The 17,986-nt window shown below is 38.6% G+C and overlaps 1 protein-coding gene across 3 annotated transcripts in view; it reads left to right on the forward strand.

The window, feature by feature from the left end:
• The window catches only part of slc25a26 (solute carrier family 25 member 26), a 241,053-nt gene that overhangs the window by 20,641 nt on the left and 202,426 nt on the right, over nt 1–17,986 (forward strand). For all 3 annotated transcript variants that reach the window (XM_072280527.1, XM_072280530.1, XM_072280528.1), the window contains exon 3: nt 6,002–6,111. In XM_072280527.1, the coding sequence (XP_072136628.1) occupies nt 6,002–6,111 (110 nt within the window). The remainder of the gene's footprint in view (nt 1–6,001; nt 6,112–17,986) is intronic.

A 17,986-nucleotide genomic window follows, 5' to 3' on the forward strand; every position in this document is an offset into this window, starting at 1 on the left:
ATCTCCCTGCTGCCATGAAGTCAGATATAAAAATGGACTCATTAGAATGAGCAAAAAAGTAGCAGATGGAATACTGTGTGGGCATGCACTTGGGCAAACGGAATAAAGGTGCAGACTATTTTCTAAACAGGGAATGAATTCAGAAATCACATACAAAGGGATTTGGTAGCCCTAGTGCAGGATTCCCTGGTGGCTAACTTGCAAGTTGACTCAGTAGTACGGAAGGCAAATGCAATGTTAACATTCATTTGGAGAGGAGGAGAATATAAAAGCAATGATGTAATGTGGAGGCTTTAAGGCATTGGTGACATTGCACTTGTACTATTGTAAACAGTTTTGGGGTCCATATCAAAGATAGGATGTGCTGGCAATGGAGAGCCCAGAAGAGTTCGCTGGAATGAAAGTGTTAACATTTGAAGATCATTTGATGACTCTACGCCTGTGCTTGCTGGAGTTTAGAAAAATGAGGTGGGGTGACGTTGAAACCAACCAAATATTGAAAGAACTAGTTAGAGTGGACATGGAGAGAATGTTTCCAGTAGTGGGGGAATCAAGGACCGGAGGGCAAAGTCTCAAGATTAGAAGAACGTTTCTTTAAGACAGAGATGAGGAGGGTTTTGTTTAGCCAGAGGATAGTACATCTGTGGAGACCAGGTCAATGGATTTATAGGTTCTTGGTTAAGTAGGGCAGTGGTCCCCAACCCCCAGGCCATGGACTGATACTGGGCCGCGAAGCATGCAGGGGTGCAGCGGTAGTTGGAGTGCACCCAGCACATCTTTAAGAAAAAAGCCAAAGTAAACAAGCTAATTAATTAGGTGCCACCCAGAAGCCAGTCTTCATTAGAGGAACTGAGGTGGAGAGGGTCAATAACTTTAAATTCTTTGGCATTAAGGATCGACGTTTCTCTCTCTGAAAAGTGTCAGAGGATCTGTCCTGGGACCAGCATGTAACTGTCATTACAAAGAAAGCACGGCAGTGCCTACACTTTATTAGAAGTTTGTGTAGATTCAACATGTCACCTCGATCCTGATAGCCCTGTCTTTTCAGCCCGTCTGGGCTGGTGTTTAAATTGACCAAACAATGGAACAGCTAAAGGCTCCAGCGCCTTGGAAAGAGGAGTGAACGTCGCGTAGAGCAAGTGAAATCGGCAATCGCCTCTGATCTGCGCTGACATTTACGTGCCGGGCGGCACCTAATTAATTAGCATGTTTATTTTGGCTTTTTTCTTAAAGATGTGCTGGCTGCGCTCCGGCTACTGCTGTAGCCCTGCATGCTTTGCGGCCCGGAGTTTGGGGACCAGTGAAGTAGGGTGTCATTTACAGGGAGAAGGCAGAAGAATGGGGTTGAGAGGGATAATAAATGTCATGATTGAATTGCAGAACAGACTCAATGGGTTGAATGGCCAAATTCTGCTCCTGTGTCTTGGGGTACTGATTGATCGGTGTTCGGTTGCATTTGCTGCCTGTTTGAATGAAGCACACCAATGCATAGTGTTCAGACATATTGTAATAAGGGGCAATTAATATTCATACCACACAAAGGTAGCAAGCAGTCAATATTTCCAAGTGCAGGGCTTTTTATCTTTCCTTGACATATCTCTCTCATTAGTTACTATTTTGCTGTCACTGAATCAACTAAACAAATGCTATAGTTATTACAGCAAATGTGACACTTGACACTCTACATTGAATGATTTGCCTCCTGACTCTCCAAAGCTATTCGTTCATCTTAGTGCTCTGCACTTTCCTAAATGAATGCAGCTTCAACAGCACTCAAGCTCAATACCATCCATAACAAATCAATCTGATCTGCACACTATCCAAATCTTGAGCAGTTGCTCTCTCTGCCCTCACCTCGCCATGACTGTGGTGTGTGTGAGCTATAGGATCAACACTGCAACAACTTGCCAAAGTACCAGGACTTCCCAAACCCATGATCCCTACAAATAGTTCTATCTATGTCGCTATTTCTACATAGGGGCTTCCTATTTAGTATCACTCGGGAAAGCTTTTGGAATGAACAACTTGCATTTATATTGTCTTCTCGTGTACTGTATTTCTCAAAGTATTTGTATACTAGATGTAATTTTAGTCCCTGTTGTAAAATTTGGAAAATTGGCAATAGATTGCTCCGTGGGTAAAATGTGATAAATGGCTTGATGTGTTTTTTTTATTGGCAACAATGCCAAGAGAACTCTCCATTCTTTTGAATTAATTGTCTCATATAACACTGGACTGGACAGCAATTTTTTTTGAAAATGTTGCTTCCTCAGACTTTTTGTTTGTGATAAACTGCCTGAAGCTGAACACAAATATAATTTCAGACTACTTGTATCATGTTGGATTTTGGAGAAATAATAAATTAACTGTTACTGAATATAATGTGCTGAATTGCATAGCAGTGCTGACGCTGCAGTAGTTCAACTAAAATAAAAATGTTTTGTTGATGATTTTCGTCTGTACTCAGTGTCTGAGGCTTCTCGCTTAAGTGTCTAACAATAATCAGCCAACATTGATGGATCCCAGTTGCTCTGATACTGTTTCTCCATGACCACAGTGTCCTGATGAAACTTTTCACCATGTTCGTCACTGACAGCGCCAAGATTTGCACAGAAGGAGTCTAAATGGGAATGCAGAAAATGAATCTTTGGTGACAGATTGCACTTCACGTTTCTGTATGCTTGAAGCATGTTGTCAACCAGCTGCACGTAGTCTGGTGCTCGGTAGTTGCCAAGAAAATTTTCAGCAACATCCTTGAATGCTTTCCATGTGATTTTTTTTTCTGGCCCCACTAGAGGTTCTTCAAATTACTTGATATTGATGACCTGTTTGATTTGTGAACCAGCACTGCAGGAGTGGGAGAGGGGTGGGGGAGAAAATAAAACGCAGGTTGACAATGTTGTTAAGAAGGCATATAGTGTGTTTCCGGTTGATGGTGTTGTTAAGAGGGCGTATGATGGCATTCATCAACTGTGGGATTGAGTTCAAAAACCATGACGTAATGTTACAGCTGTACAAGACCTTGGTCAGACCCCACTTGGAGTACTGTGTTCAGTTCTGATCACTTCACTACAGGAAGGATCTGGATACCATAGGGAGAGTGCAGGGGAGATTTACAGGGACGTTGCCTTGTTTGGAGGGCGTACCTCATGAGAATAGGTTGTGAACTTGGCCTTTTCTCCTTGGAGCGACGGGGGATGAGAGGTGACTTGATAGAGGTGGATAAGATGATGAGGGGTATTGATCATGTGGATAGCCAGAGGCTTTTTCCTAGGGCTGAAGTGGCTAACACGTGGTGGCATAGTTTCAAGGTGCTTGGAAATATGTACCTAGGGTAAGTTTTTCACACAGAGAGTGGTGGATGCGTGGAATGCAGTGGGCGGTGGTGGTGGACGTGGATACAACAGGGTCTTTTAAGAGCCCCTTAGATTGGTACATGGAGCTTAGAAAAATAGAGGGCTATGCAGTAGGGAAATTCCAGGCAGATCCTAGGGGAGGTTACAGGGTTGGCACAACATTGTGGGCCGAAGGGCCTGTAATGTGCTATAGATTTCTGTGGTCTATAACAAAAGTGCTTTCCTTAATCTTGGCATTAATTATTCTGACTTGAATTATGAATTGAAATATCAAATATAGGTGATTTAGAAATAAAATGGTGTGTGATGGGGAAATTTCATGGTGGTTTTCATGATCAGCAGCCCACAATCCATAAGGTACACTGGTCTTTTGTCTGGTGTAATCTACTTACATCCATCTGAAGACAGCAATGGAACTAGGTTTTGAGTTTTATCTGATAATTCAGTCTCAAGGACTACAGTAATGTGTGGCTAGACTTGAACTTGATTCCAAGATGCGCAGAATCATTACTAAAGTGAGCACATTTAACAAGAAAACATATTTGAGACAATTACTTTTAAGGAGCAACACCCACAAAATGCTGGTGGAACGCAGCAGGCCAGGCAGCATCTATAGAAGTACAGTTGACATTTCGGGCCGAGACCCTTCGTCAGGACTAACGAAGTGTCTCAGTCCAAAACGTCGACTATATTACTTCTTATAGATGCTGCCTGGCCTGCTGCGTTCCACCAGCATTTTGTGTGTGTTGCATGAATTTCCAGCATCTGCAGATTTCCTCGTGCTTGCACTTTTAAGGAGCATTTTGATTTCATAATCAAATTTCTATTATATATTCCATTTGGCTAAGTTGTTGAAAATGGATTACAAATTTCTTCCTTCCATGTCATATAGTAGTTGCTAACAATTCTTTTTTAAAAAAAGTACATTGCTATTGATGATGTTCAGTTGCTTCTGTGCGGCAGTGGTGTGTATATCATTCTGTGATCAAAGACTCAAAGCACTGATAATAGTGATTTTTCCAAAATGCTTGAACTGTGGTGTAATATTATTCATCATTATGCTGCAAATATTATTGTCAATGTGAAATTTCCACTGTCCTTAGCCCTTATCCACACTATCAGGTTGAAATGTGTCAGAGACTTGTACTCCTTGCTTACATGCTTTTCAAAATTAATCATGCTCTGTTTTCTGTTGCATGCAGGCAGCAAGTTGGCAATCTTGTACAACGTGCCTGTGTTCAAATCTTGAGCGTGTGCATTATTTTTTTCTTTTAAGTTACTCCAAGTTTATTTTAACAACTAAAATTTACATTTTGTCCTTATCTTGCATTGACATGAATCTTTTTCATAATTTTATGCTCTGACTTGTCACATTTGTTTCTGTTTGTAACTTTGTTGAAAATTAGAGGTAACATAAAATATGTTAGTCTGCTCAATCATCTTTTGCTGCAAGTGAAAATTAATTTAATGCAGTTAAATCTTTTCTTGTTTTTATTTCCTGCACTTTAATGTATAAAAATATGAAAAATTAGTCAGAAGCCATCCAATCCAACATTATTTCATTGCCAGCTGCAGTTTAATACCCCACGCTAGTACCACTGACATTATATAGATCATCCAGATTCAAAAAGACCACTATTTTGAAATAAGATGACATTAAATAATGTTAATTTATAATGGTATATATTATTTAATTTCTGCATGGCATATGCCAAGTGCAGAGAGGCTAGAATTAAATTTGAGTGAAACTTTTGAAAGTCAAATGTTCTTGATTTATACTTTAATGATGAAATAGATGCAATTTTAAGTGTTATGTGTTCAATTGAACAAAAGACCAGCTTTAATTTGGTAGCTTTATATCACAAGATGCTAGAAGTAAAGTAGAAATAAAAAGAAGAATTGCCATTGCCAAAACCAACTTCCAAAAATGAAAACACGAGGAAATCTGCAGATGCCGGAATTTCAAGCAACACACGCAAAAGTTGCTGGTGAACGCAGCAGGCCAGGCAGCATTCCAAAAAATGAAACCATTTTTACCAACAGACACATTTCTATGACAAGAAGGCTTAGGCTCCTAAAATGTTACATCTGGTCAATCATGCTGTATGCTTCCGAAACATGGACTATAACACCAGAATGCCAAAGAAACTTAGAAGCAACAGAAATATGGTTTCTTAGAAGAATGCTGAAAATATTATATAGAGATAGGGTAACTAATGAGACAGTACTCCAATCCCATACAAAAAGCTCTTTAATGAGAACATTAAATGAGAGGAAACTTAAATTCCTGGGCCATGTCACCAGAAAGGGAGAAATAGAATGCCTTATATTACAAGGCCTGGGAAACGCGGAAGAGGAAGGCAAAGAAGAAAATATATGGACACTGTGAAAGAACTAACAGATCTAAGTGTGCGAGATATCATTGACGCTGCATGGGACCGTTGGATGTGGAAAGCTATGGTCACCCAGGCATGTAACGCGCAAGGCACATGAAGAAGAAGATGTGTTCAAATTTAAGTGAGTTAATCACAGAATGTTCAAAGTTCAATCTTTGAGTGTACTGGAAATTATTTTTTGAGTAATTTGATCACACTTCAATTTTCCACTGATTTCAATCTTCATATTTTGTATATCTTTAATTTCAGCTGCTCTTTTCTTTGTAACCTACGAGTGCACAAAGTCTGTGCTGGGTCCACTGCTATCTACTAAAGAGGCTCCACTTATTCATATGTTTGCTGCTTCTTTAGGAGAGATGGTGAGTTTTGAATTTTTGCACTTTATATTAAAGTTTAAAATGAGTCAGTTCATTAAAAATAGTAAGTTTAATAACGCTTTTAAAATGAAGAAATTATCTTTACTACTTGACAGTAGTTGTCACTAACATTTACATGGAGTATTACATCATATTTGGAGGAAGAGTGCAGTCAGCGATGTCATAATAAGATTGCTGCATTGGGGAAGATTTTTTAAAAATATAGATTCCCTCAATATTTAAACTAGGGATTATTACAATTGGGGGGGGCGGGAAGCATTGAACTTGCTCAGGATCTAATAGAGTATCTAATAGAGTATTTGGAGGGGATGGCTTGATGGCTTGATAGAGGTCTTCAAGACTATGAAATGCTTTGAAATGGAAGGGAAAAGAATTTAATTTGTTGAGAAGACCAGAAAAAGTTGCCTTAAGTACTCAAATAAAATAAAATCCTTTTTAGTTGTACTCGTAACTCTTCACTCAGGCAATGACTGAAATGTAGAACCTACACTCAGGCAGGGCAGTTAAGATGGATGGATGTAAGAGGAAGATGAGTGTATTAGCAAAGATAAATGGGTAGATAGATGGATATGTTGATGGAATTGGATAAAAGAGTTTAGGTTTTATTTGTATAAATGTAAGATATACTGAACTATTGGAAAAGATGTTCAAAAGTTGTGCAGAAGGTAACTTGAAGCATCTTAGAGGATTTTTAAAAAATAGTTAGGAAGGGAATTTTGGCAGCAGGACTAGACAGCTGCTCATAATTTAATTTTAAATTTGGATTGGGCAAAGAAGGCCCAAATTGGAGGAATACAGTGATCTGAGAGTTAAAGGACTGGAAGATGTTCCAGACATAAGAAAACCATGAATAGATTTAAAAATCTGGTTGAAAATCTACAGTTGAATTATTAAACTGGAAGCTAATATACTTTGCCATGCATCAGAGTAAGAGGGTTTATGTCAGTTTCTTTGCTATGCACTGCTAAGAAAATATTATATCTCATGTGTTTACATTTTTTGCTTTAATATTTTGTGTTGCTCTCATGTTTATAAAGAATTACAGGATGCATTTATATGCTGTAATGCACAAAAATATGATTTGGCTGGTTGATTTAACTGGTGGTGGATAAAGAGCTGAAATTCTGGTTCAGTCATGGGATTTTTACCGATCTTGAAATGAAGAACATGTTTTTTTTAAATCCAGACATAATTGATGTCAAAGTCAGTTGTACGTGTGTAATTATTTGGTGTTTGTTTTCCCTCAGCTTTTGAATTTTATTTATTTTCAGATGTGCCTGAGGCACTCTACATATTGATCTCAAAATCATGACTTCAAGTGTTTCAATATGCGTAATCACTTCAGTGACTATTATTACACCAAGGTTCTGGCCCTATGATTCAGGTGTCCCAGTTTGACACAAGCAGTCAGGAACAAGATTCATACATAAAAAGTTTCATGGCTGCATATTTGAGTATTGTAGATTATTACTAATTTTGAAATGAAAACCATGTGTAGTGTTTTTGTTGTATTTGCAGAAACTATCTAAAATGTTTTGCTGCAAAAGTGAATCTCAAAAGGGTTATGATACTGCGCTGCTGTTATTCCTTCAGCACCATATTTTTCACGGATCCTTGTTCTGGTTTAACTTCATTTGTATTCCATGTATGTATTTCTAGAGAGCTCATTTGTCAAGTTGAAGTGAATCGCTTACTTGCATTTATAAACCCTATTCTCCCTGAAGACATGCTAGAAAATACTCTGTGACATGACAGGGCAAAGCAATTGGCAACCATTTAACTTGACATGTCAACTCAACCACAAATTTTTGGATGCAAAAAGCTGCTTAAAACAAAATGCTTTGCGTTAATAAAGGAAGACAATGTCTGTTTTAATTACTTACTAAGTGAACCTTAGGTGGTTTCTTTGGTAGCATGATATTATCGAGAACAATACATTTCTTAAGTTTATAAAATTACTTCAGCTGTGGAATTTTTGTGTGTCATTCTGAAGATTTAGGTTTTTGTAGTAGTTGGGATACGAACTCTGGGTGGCACAATGATGTACAGGTAGTGTTGCAGCTTGACTGATTAATGACCTGCCTTTGCTGATCTCTGGTGTTGACTGTTTCAAGTCTTCATATTGTACCTGTGACTGCATGGGTTTCTCCCTGGCGTTTTTATTTCCTCCTATATCATGGTAGGTTAGTTGACTACTTTAAATTACCCATCATAAATTAGGTATATGATGAGAAAAGTCAATGAGTATGTGACAGAGAAGTAGATTTCAGGGAAATGAATGGAGTTGGAGGGTTTGTTATGAGAGCTAGTGGAAAAACTCGATTGGTCAAATGTTCTCCTGTGCCATTAGGCAACATGAGTATTCTGATATTAACATTGTAATGAGACGAATAATCATGTCCAGCTAACCTATTTATTTCTGAATTTTAATTTGCAAAGGCTTTACTTGAGCAGCCAGCTACAACAGTGTTTTAGTCTTTTGAGTAATGAGCTGCCTGTCAAACTGGAAGCTACTACACTGCTGTTCATTTTTTGCACAGTCCTCACTCCTGTTGACCCACTAAGAGTCAACATCTACATCTTTTGACTTTGGAAAACTTTTCCACCATTCTGATATATTGATCCTCTTCATAATCTGTCCAATTGCCCAACCCCTGATAACCCTGTGATTTTGGTCTCTTATGCCAATGTGAGAGCATTCTTCAGGAGGGTGAACCCACGGAAAGCATCTGGCCCAGACAGGGTACCCAGGTGAGTACTGAAGTGCTGTGCTGATCAACTGGCTAGAGTGTTCACTGATACCTTTTAACCTCTCGCTTTGGCAGTCTGAGGTGCCCACCTGCTTCAAACAGGCTCAATTATACCAGTACCCATGAAGAACGTGGTAACCTGCCTCAAAGGCTGTCATCCAGTAGCACTTAAATCCATTGTGATGAAGTGCTTTGAGAGGTTGCTGATAAGCATATCAACTCCTTCCTGAGAAGCTACTTGGATCTGCTCCGATTTGCCTACCGTTACAACAGGTCAACAGTAGGTGCTATTTCATTGGCTCTTCACTCAACTCTAAATCATATGGACAGTGAACATTCATACATCAGGATGCTCTTTGTTGACTACAGATCTGCATTCAATACTATCATTCCCTCATAACTAATCAAAAAGCTCCAAGACCTAGGCCTCAATATCTCCTTGTGCAACTAAATTCTCGATTTTTTCACTTGCAGACCCCAGTCAATTTGGATTGTTAACAGCATCTCCTCCACAATCACCAACAGCATAGGTGCACCAGAAGGCTGAGTGCTTAGCCACCTGCTCTACTTGTGTTATACTTAGGACTGTGAGGCTACGCACAGCTCCAATGCCATTTTCAGGTTTGCTGCGACACCACTGTCATAGGCTGAATCAAAAGTAGTAATGAATCAGCATATAGGAGGGAGATTGAAAATCTGACTGAGCGGTGCCACAACAACAATTTCAAACTTAATATTTGTAAGACCAAGGAACTGATTATTGACTGTAGGAGGAAGAATCTGGAGGTCCATGAGCCAGTCCTCACAGGGGGATCAGAGATGGAGAGTGTCAGCAGCTTTAAATTCCTTGGTGTTAATGGATCTGAGGATTAGAGGATCTGTCATGGGTCCAGCACAAAAGCGCCATTACAAAGAAAGCACATCAGCCCTTTACTTTCTTAGAAGTTTGCAATGATTTAGCATGTCATCCAAAGCTTAGGCAGACTTTCATAGATGTGTGGCCTTGCATCACAAAAGTTCAAACATCAAAGTAGATTTTATTATCAAAGTACATATGTCACCATATACACCCCTGAGGTTCATTTTCTTGTGGGAATACTCAACAATAATAGTAAATATAACAGAATCAATGGAAGTCCACTCACTAGGGCATTCAACCAATGCTCTTGAACTGCAAGAGACTACAGAAAGTTGTGGATGTACCCAGTCCATCATGGGTAAAGCCCTCCCTACCATGGAGCACATGTACAAAGAACAGTGTTGCAGGAAAGCAGCATCCATCATCAACGATCCTCCACCATCCAGGCTATGCTCTCTTCTTACTGCTGTCTTCAGGAAGGAGGTACAGGAGCCTCAGAAACCACACCACCCAGTTCAGGAACAGTTATTACTCAACCATCAGGCTATTGAATCAGAGGGGATATACCCATGACTACACCCTTGACTGTGTGGCTAGGAACAGCTTAAATGCCATCTATAAAGTCACTGACGATACAACTATTGTTGGCAGAAAGTCGGATGGTGATGAGAGGATGTACAAGAGCAAAATGTTTCCGCTGGTTGAGTGGTGTCACAGCAACAACTTTGCACTCAACATCAGTAGGACCAAAGAAGTGATTGTGGGGTTCAGAAGGGTAAGACAAGGGAACACACACCAGTCCTCGTAGGAAGATTGGAAGTGGAGAGAGTGAGCGCTTTCAAGTTCCTGGGTGTCAATATCTGGTCCATTTTTGGATCCAGCGTATCAATGCAGTTACAAAGAAGGCATGAGAGCGGCTTTATTTCATTCGGAGTTTGAGGAGATTTGGTACATCACCAAAGACAGTCGCAAATTCCTACAGGTGGCAACTGTGCAGAGCATTCTGACTGGCTTCATCACTGTTTCAAATAGGGGCTACTGCACAGGATTGAGATAAGCTGCAGAAAGTGGTAAACCTAATCAGCTCCATCATGAGCACTAGCCTCCTAGTATCCAGGACATCTTCAAGGACCGATGCCTCAAAAAGGCGGCATCCATCATTAAGGACTACCATCAACCAGGTCTTGCCTTGTTCTCATTGCTTTCATCAGGAACGAGGTACAGAAGCCTGAAGGCACCCACTCAACCAAAGTAAATACTACTTTGCTACTTTTTTATTTCTAATTTTGCACTAATTTAACTGCTTTATATATCTATATATATTTTTACTATAATTCACATTTTTTCTGTTATTATGTATGGCTTCCTCAAAGACAACAAATTTCATGGCCTATGCCAGTGATATTAAATCTGATTCTGAACTTTGCTCACCCCCAAAACCGAACTGTTTGCACAGCCTATTGACTCACTTTCAAGGACTTTTCATCATGTTCGTGAGATTTTTTGCTTACAATTACATTTTTTGTGTTTGTATTGTCTTTTCCACAAATGACTTTTCATTGATTATATGGGGTTTCTTTGTATCCACTGTGAACTTCGAACTTTTAAATTCATGTTGGCTCTGCTTGATAAACTCGTTCTTTTCCTACTGTTAATTTATTTCGTGCTTGATTATGATTTCCACAAACCTCTACCATTGAAGTTAACTCATTTTTGTAGGTTTTTGGTGTATTGCTATTTTCCCATTATTTAATGGCAAGGATGCAATATTATAGTTAACTGTGTTTTTTGCATCTTTGCAATCCATTGTGACCAGATGATTTAGTAATTCTCGTTTTAATATTTTTTCTCACTCCTTGCCATCAAATCATTTTTTAAAATCTTCATGCTATTTACTTTCGTTCTGAAGACCGAGGAGTAATGTTAACATTTTAAAAGCCCAGTTTCTTCCCTTGGTAATTTCTTGTCATCTTTTTTGACTCTGTTCAAATTTGAGTGTTGACCTATTTTGTTGAAACTTTTCCATTTTAATTCTTATTTTTATAATGATTATTAAATCAGTCTTGCTGTGCATATTTATTATAAACCTACATTCATTTTTGTTTTTAGCTTTGATTCTGTGTATTAAACATCCATTTTGTTTTTCAAAGAAATATGGCTAGTTTCTACCTGAACTTCTCTCATTGATTGCCTTTCAGTACTAATTCTCTGATATAAATTTGCTTGATCTCTTAAATGTTACAATTGATGCTTCTCCAGACGGACATTTTGCCTCTGATAATTCCAGTCTTTTTCCTCAGTGGCTCTAAACCACTATTAGCTATGTAATCTCCTCCTGCAATACACTTCACCTGTTATGTTTTATTTCCCAGGATTAGTACTACCACTGTTTCTCCTTGCATTGGATTCATGCTGATATTTTTTTGTTTTCCTACCCTGTTTTTACATGTCAATGTAGAGCAATTAATAACTCAAAAATACTTTTTAATCACAGCATTTGAGTACATTGCTTGGAACATTTCACCAATCTCTTCACAGTTTGGACCACAAAAAAAAAGTACAGAAATGTAACAACTTGATTTGAATCTATTTAGTGCTGCAGTACAGTTCCAACTTTAATCAATTCTTTTCTACTCTCCTTTCTTCTCTATAAATGCTGAGTTCTTGGTAACTAAGAATAAGACTCCATTCCACGGCCACTCCGGTGAATGATACCTGTAATCTGTCAAGTAGGGTGCCCGGAGGGGAAGGCCCGGAATCCTCGGCTTTGCTTGTTGCTCGGCAGCCAGGACAGGGTCAAGACACTCGGCAGAGATGATGCTCGGAGGCTCGAAGTTTTCGATTGACTCAGAGTTGGCTGGGGTTGGGTGCTTCCAATGCATCGACAGTTGTCGGTGCCTGGAGGTTTATGGCAGAGAGAGTTTCTCCCTTCTGCCGCCTGCTATCGGGGACTATCGGGAGTCGATCGGAACTTTGAGACTTATTTTTACTGTTCCCATGGTCTGTTCTTTATCAAATTATGGTATTGCTTTGCACTGCTATAACTATATGTTATAATTATGTGGTCTTGTCAGTGTCAGTCTTTGGTTTGTCCTTTTTTTGTGATATCACTCTGGAGGAATATTGTATCATTTCTTAATGCATGCATGCATTTCTAAATGACAATAAACGAGGACTGAGTGTCCTCATAATCTAATCTAATCTAAGACTCCATTCCTAGGCTTTTCTCAATGCAATGACATTATAATTTATCATCAGTGCCTCCAATGAATTAATAATTGAACTACTGGTGTTAACATATAAAATTTAATACACCTTGTACTTTCACTATTTCCTCTTTCTGCAAATGTGTTCCTTTGTTATTGTAATGCACGCAACTGTCAATCAATCTCCTGCTCTAATAGAACTGCCTGCATTCAACTGGTTTCAATAAATCCATTAAAAGTATTGAACACTGTGACCATCCCATTCTGTTTAGTTACGCCAACTGGTTTAGCATGTGTTTCTGCCATCTTGTGTTTACTGTCTGCTGTATAGTCAGTACAATAATTCTGAATGTTGCCTGTACAAAATCATGGCCTAATAATGATTTCTGTTCTTCAAGTTATTGCAAAGAAAGAAAAATTGTCTAAGTTACTGAGACCTTGAAAAAAATTAATAATTATCTGAGGACTGCATATACAGTATATTAAGGTACTATTTGCCAATGATGGTGACAAACTACATGTACCATATTGCGCAGTTTGCAATGGCAGTTATCTCATTTAGTTAGTTTTTTTTTAGCTAGTTTCTTTCTCCAAGTGACCAGCAAGGGAGTTACTGAAGAATAAAGTCCAGTTATTTTTCAGACTGTATGGGAGAATAATGGTCCATTGTTTTCAGCTTTGTTAAATATGAGACAATCTTGCTGATGACTGCAAATTGTTTGAGGAGGTAAAATATCTATGTTGAACAGTGACAGCCTTTGTCTTCTCAGTGAAGTCTTTGGATTCCTAAATATAAATGCAAATAGAAATGCAAAAGTTTAGAACAAGAGTTGACCATTTTGTTGCTTGAGCCAGCTCCATGTTCAGCAAGGTCTTGACTGATTTGAAAATTACAGAGCAAACCCCTTCTATATTTCCACTTTTTCACAGTAAGCTTTTACCTCCTGGCTAATTGAGGATCTATCTACTTCTGCCTTAAAAATATTCAAAGGCTCTGCTTCTAAAGTGCTCTTGTCTTTTGAAGAAGATAGTTCCAAAAACTTGGAAAGATGTGCTCTATTTTCATCATGGTAAACACCATTTACTTATTCTACAAATGAAACAGTGTGGCCACTTCAATGTTCCAAAATCCTCTTCCACTTTGATAAAATGTTCATTCCTTTATTGTCCTTAAGTGTGGTTTTATCAACAGTCCTTCACTGCCGAGCGTAGAACGGCCCAGTACGGCTTTTTGACCTACAATGTAGTGCTGACCTCTCAACCTGCTGTAACCTTTCCCAACCCCAGAGTGCTTCATTTTTTCTTCATCCATGTGCCTATCTAAATGTCTTTTAAATGTCCCTAATGTGCCACTAATCAAACCTGCCCTTGTACAAGAATTATATTACAGACTAAAAGGCAAGTGAATTTGGGGCCAAAGTACCTAAACCATAAGGCATAGGAGCAGCGGTTAGGCTATTCAGCCCATATGATCATGGTTGATTTATTTTCCCTCTCAATCCCATTCTCCTGCTTTCTCTCCATAACCTTTGACACATTTACAAATCAGAAACCATCAACCTCCACTTGAAATACACCCATTAACTTGGCCTCCTCAGCTGTCTGTAGTGACAAATTCCACAGATTCACCGCCTTCTGTGTCCAAACAAATTACTCCTATTCTGAGGCTGTGCCCCCTGGTCCTCGACTCTCACTACTGGGAAAAATCCATTTCACATGCACTCTTTCTTGGCCTTTTAATGTATAAATGTACATTGGAATATATAAACACCATTAAAGCTGGGTTATCTGAACATGGACAGCTAGGTTTGTCCTTTTACCATTTAATCACTTATAATATTTTTAAAAATTATATAAATATTTCATCTTGGGTGTAATAAGAGTACAGTGGTTTATATAATTTGATAAATGTATTAACTTTATCTGCTTACGTTGAATTGTGTGTTTGATGCTAAATCAGTAAATGCTGCTGAATAGAAATGTACAGGTAGTCTCGTGGAATGGTCTAAAATCCACCTCATTACATACTGCTAAACTTAAAGAATATTAAAAGCTGAAATATCTGATTACGGAAATCTACATAATATGTAGATTGCATTGTGTCAGAAATTGCGTTTCTAACACTTTAGAAGGAAATGTATATGCTTTCTGTTTGAAGACTTAAGATCATCAAATTTATAATGGCATTTGCTTTTAAGTTGTACAGTCAAGAAATTGTGACAATTCAGTTTAACAGTTCAGTAGGGAAAGTGGTTTGTAAAAGCAAATTCTGCAGTATTGGTAATCTGAAATGTTGGTTAAAAACTCCATGGTCAGGCAGTATCAAGAAGAAAAAAATCATTTAACTTGTCTGAACAAACTGTAAAATTTATTATAATTTATGATGAAATGGTGGGTCAGAAGGTTAAGTTTACAGGAAAACTTGAGTTTCTTTTGTTACTTATTGATTTACAAGTTGGCTTAATGATGCAAAAAATAATGCCAGAGCTTTTTATTTTTGTCTGCACGTACTTTTTGTTTGCTTCCATTTACAGTGTTGCTAAGGATCAGTACCTATCTTTGACCTTGCTAATGTGCTAACAGATTAGAAATGTTATGGTACATATGTTATTTCATTTGGAGGGCAGCAATGTAGCATAGTGGTTAGCACAATGTTATTTCAGCAACAGCGACCCAGGTTCAATTCTGCCACTATCTGTAGGAGTTTGTGTGTCCTCCCTGTGATTGATTGATTGATAGATACTTTATTGATCCCAAAGGAATTTACAGTGTCACACTAGCATTAAAAATGCACAGATATACAAATATTAGAAGAGAAGTTGGAAAGAATAAAAAATGTTACCTCAAACAGTCTGCAGGAGGGGATCATCACTTCCCCGGTTTGCGTTTGTCTGTCATTGTCTGTATGTCACCATGTACTACCCTGAGGTTCATCTTCCTGTAGACATTCAGTATAGAACAGAGAACTGCGATTGAATCAATGAAAAACTATGCACAAAGACTGACAAATAACTAATGTGCTAAAGAAGACTATCTGTGCAAATACAATTCTATTGATCATAATAAATAAGTAAATAAATAATAATGAGAACACGAGTTGCAGAATCCTTAGGAGGTTGTGGAGTCAGTTCAGAGTTGAGGTGAGTGCAGTTAACCACACTGGTTCAGAAACCTGTTTGTTCAAAAACCTGGTGGTATGCAACCTAAGGCTCCTGTACCTCCCTCCTGATGGCAATACTGTGAAGAGAGCATAGCCTAGATGTTGGAGATCCTTGATGATAGATTCTTGTGGCAGCGCTCATTGTAAATATGCTCAATGGCGGGGAGGGGTTTGCCCGTGATGGACTGGGCTGGGCATGTAAATTCTGCACTGGCTGCATCCAGAGCTGAGGATCAAACCTGGATTGCTGGCAGTGCGAGACTGCAGCTGTACTATGCTTCCTAGATCAGAGAAGGAATGTCCTGATCAAATGATAGTACAGTTCTATATAGATAGTTAAAGGGCAGATTTCTATCATTCAACAGCAGACAATTCGATATCCACATTCATTTTTGAGGATGAGTTTCGGCAGCTCTTAAAATTGAAAATTTATTAGTAAACTACCTGTAGTATTCTGGCAACACTGCCAACGGCATAGCTTGTTACAAAGCTATGATTAATTATTTTCCTAAATGCAATTAGGAGGGGTGATTGATAAGTTCGAGGCCTAAGGTAGAAGGAGTCAATTTTAGAAAATCTAGCACATTTACTTTTCCTACATTTACACACTTAGTCCAGCGGTCATGGAGCATACAGATCCCTTCTTTGTGGAAGGTGGCGTCTTGGACCTCCAGAAAGTGGTCCACAGCAGGGGTGATTGATAAGTTTGTGGCCTAAGGTAGAAGGATATGAGTTATTAACTTCAAACTTTCTGCATTTTCACTCAAAAGTTGAACTGAACATGCACGTAATGACAGCGGTATAACTCATCTCCTTCTACCTTAGACCACAAACTTATCAATTGCCCCTGCTGTGGACCACCTGGAGGTCCAAGACACTCTTATTACATGCACGTGCAGTTCAACTCTTTGAGTGATAATGCAGAAAGTTTGAAGTTAATAACTCATCTCTTTCTACCTTAGGCCACGATCTTATCAATCACCCCTGCTGTGGACCACTTCTACAAAGAAGGGATCCGTATGTTCCATGACCACTGGACTAAGTGTGTACATGTAGGAGGAGACTATGTTGAAAAATAAATGTGTTAGGTTTTCTAAAATTGACTCCTTCTACCTTAGGCCACAAACTTATCAATCACCCCTCGTAGGTTGTTGTGAATTGCCTTTATGTACTATATCCATTCTTCAGTGCAGTAGTTCTGTGGCAGACCAAATTAATCTCCATTTGAATTGATGTGTGTAAGGGGCTCAGTGTTCCACAAAACTGTCATGTGTTGCATCTATTGAAGTTTTTCATTGCTTTGCCTTGTACAGTTTATGTGTCTATTTTGAAATAGCAGGTTACAGTATATGAGTTTGCAGACAAGAGAAAAGAGATTCATTTATTGTCTGATCCCTGATGTACCAAATGCCTCAGTTTTAATTCTTGGTAATAAGGCATTTAGGGTTCTCCACATCAATGGTGAATGATTCTTTTCTCGTCTAGCTTGAAGTTTATTTCTCTAATTTGTATCCTGATTCTCTTTTAGCATAAACGAATTATTGATAAGAGAAGAGAAAACATCATTCCAGTGAACTTTTTGAATTGGAATATTGTAATATGCAAGTAAAAATAACTAGTATAAAAACAGGGCTATCTTAGATGGCATGGTTGGTCCGAACGGCCTGTTTCTGTGCTGTATGACCATTCCAGCATCTGCAGAATTCCTGTTGTTTATGACCATTCATTCATTCATTGTGATATAGTGTGGAATAGGCCCTTCCAGCTCTTCAAGCCCAGCAACCCCCAATGTAACTAGCCAAATCACGGGACAATTTGCAATGACCAATTAACCTAGCAACCAGTACATCTTTGGACTGTGGGAGAAAATTGGAGCACCTGG

Source organism: Mobula birostris, chromosome 16 (assembly GCF_030028105.1).
Source record: "Mobula birostris isolate sMobBir1 chromosome 16, sMobBir1.hap1, whole genome shotgun sequence".
In the NCBI taxonomy this organism is placed as follows: domain Eukaryota; kingdom Metazoa; phylum Chordata; class Chondrichthyes; order Myliobatiformes; family Myliobatidae; genus Mobula; species Mobula birostris.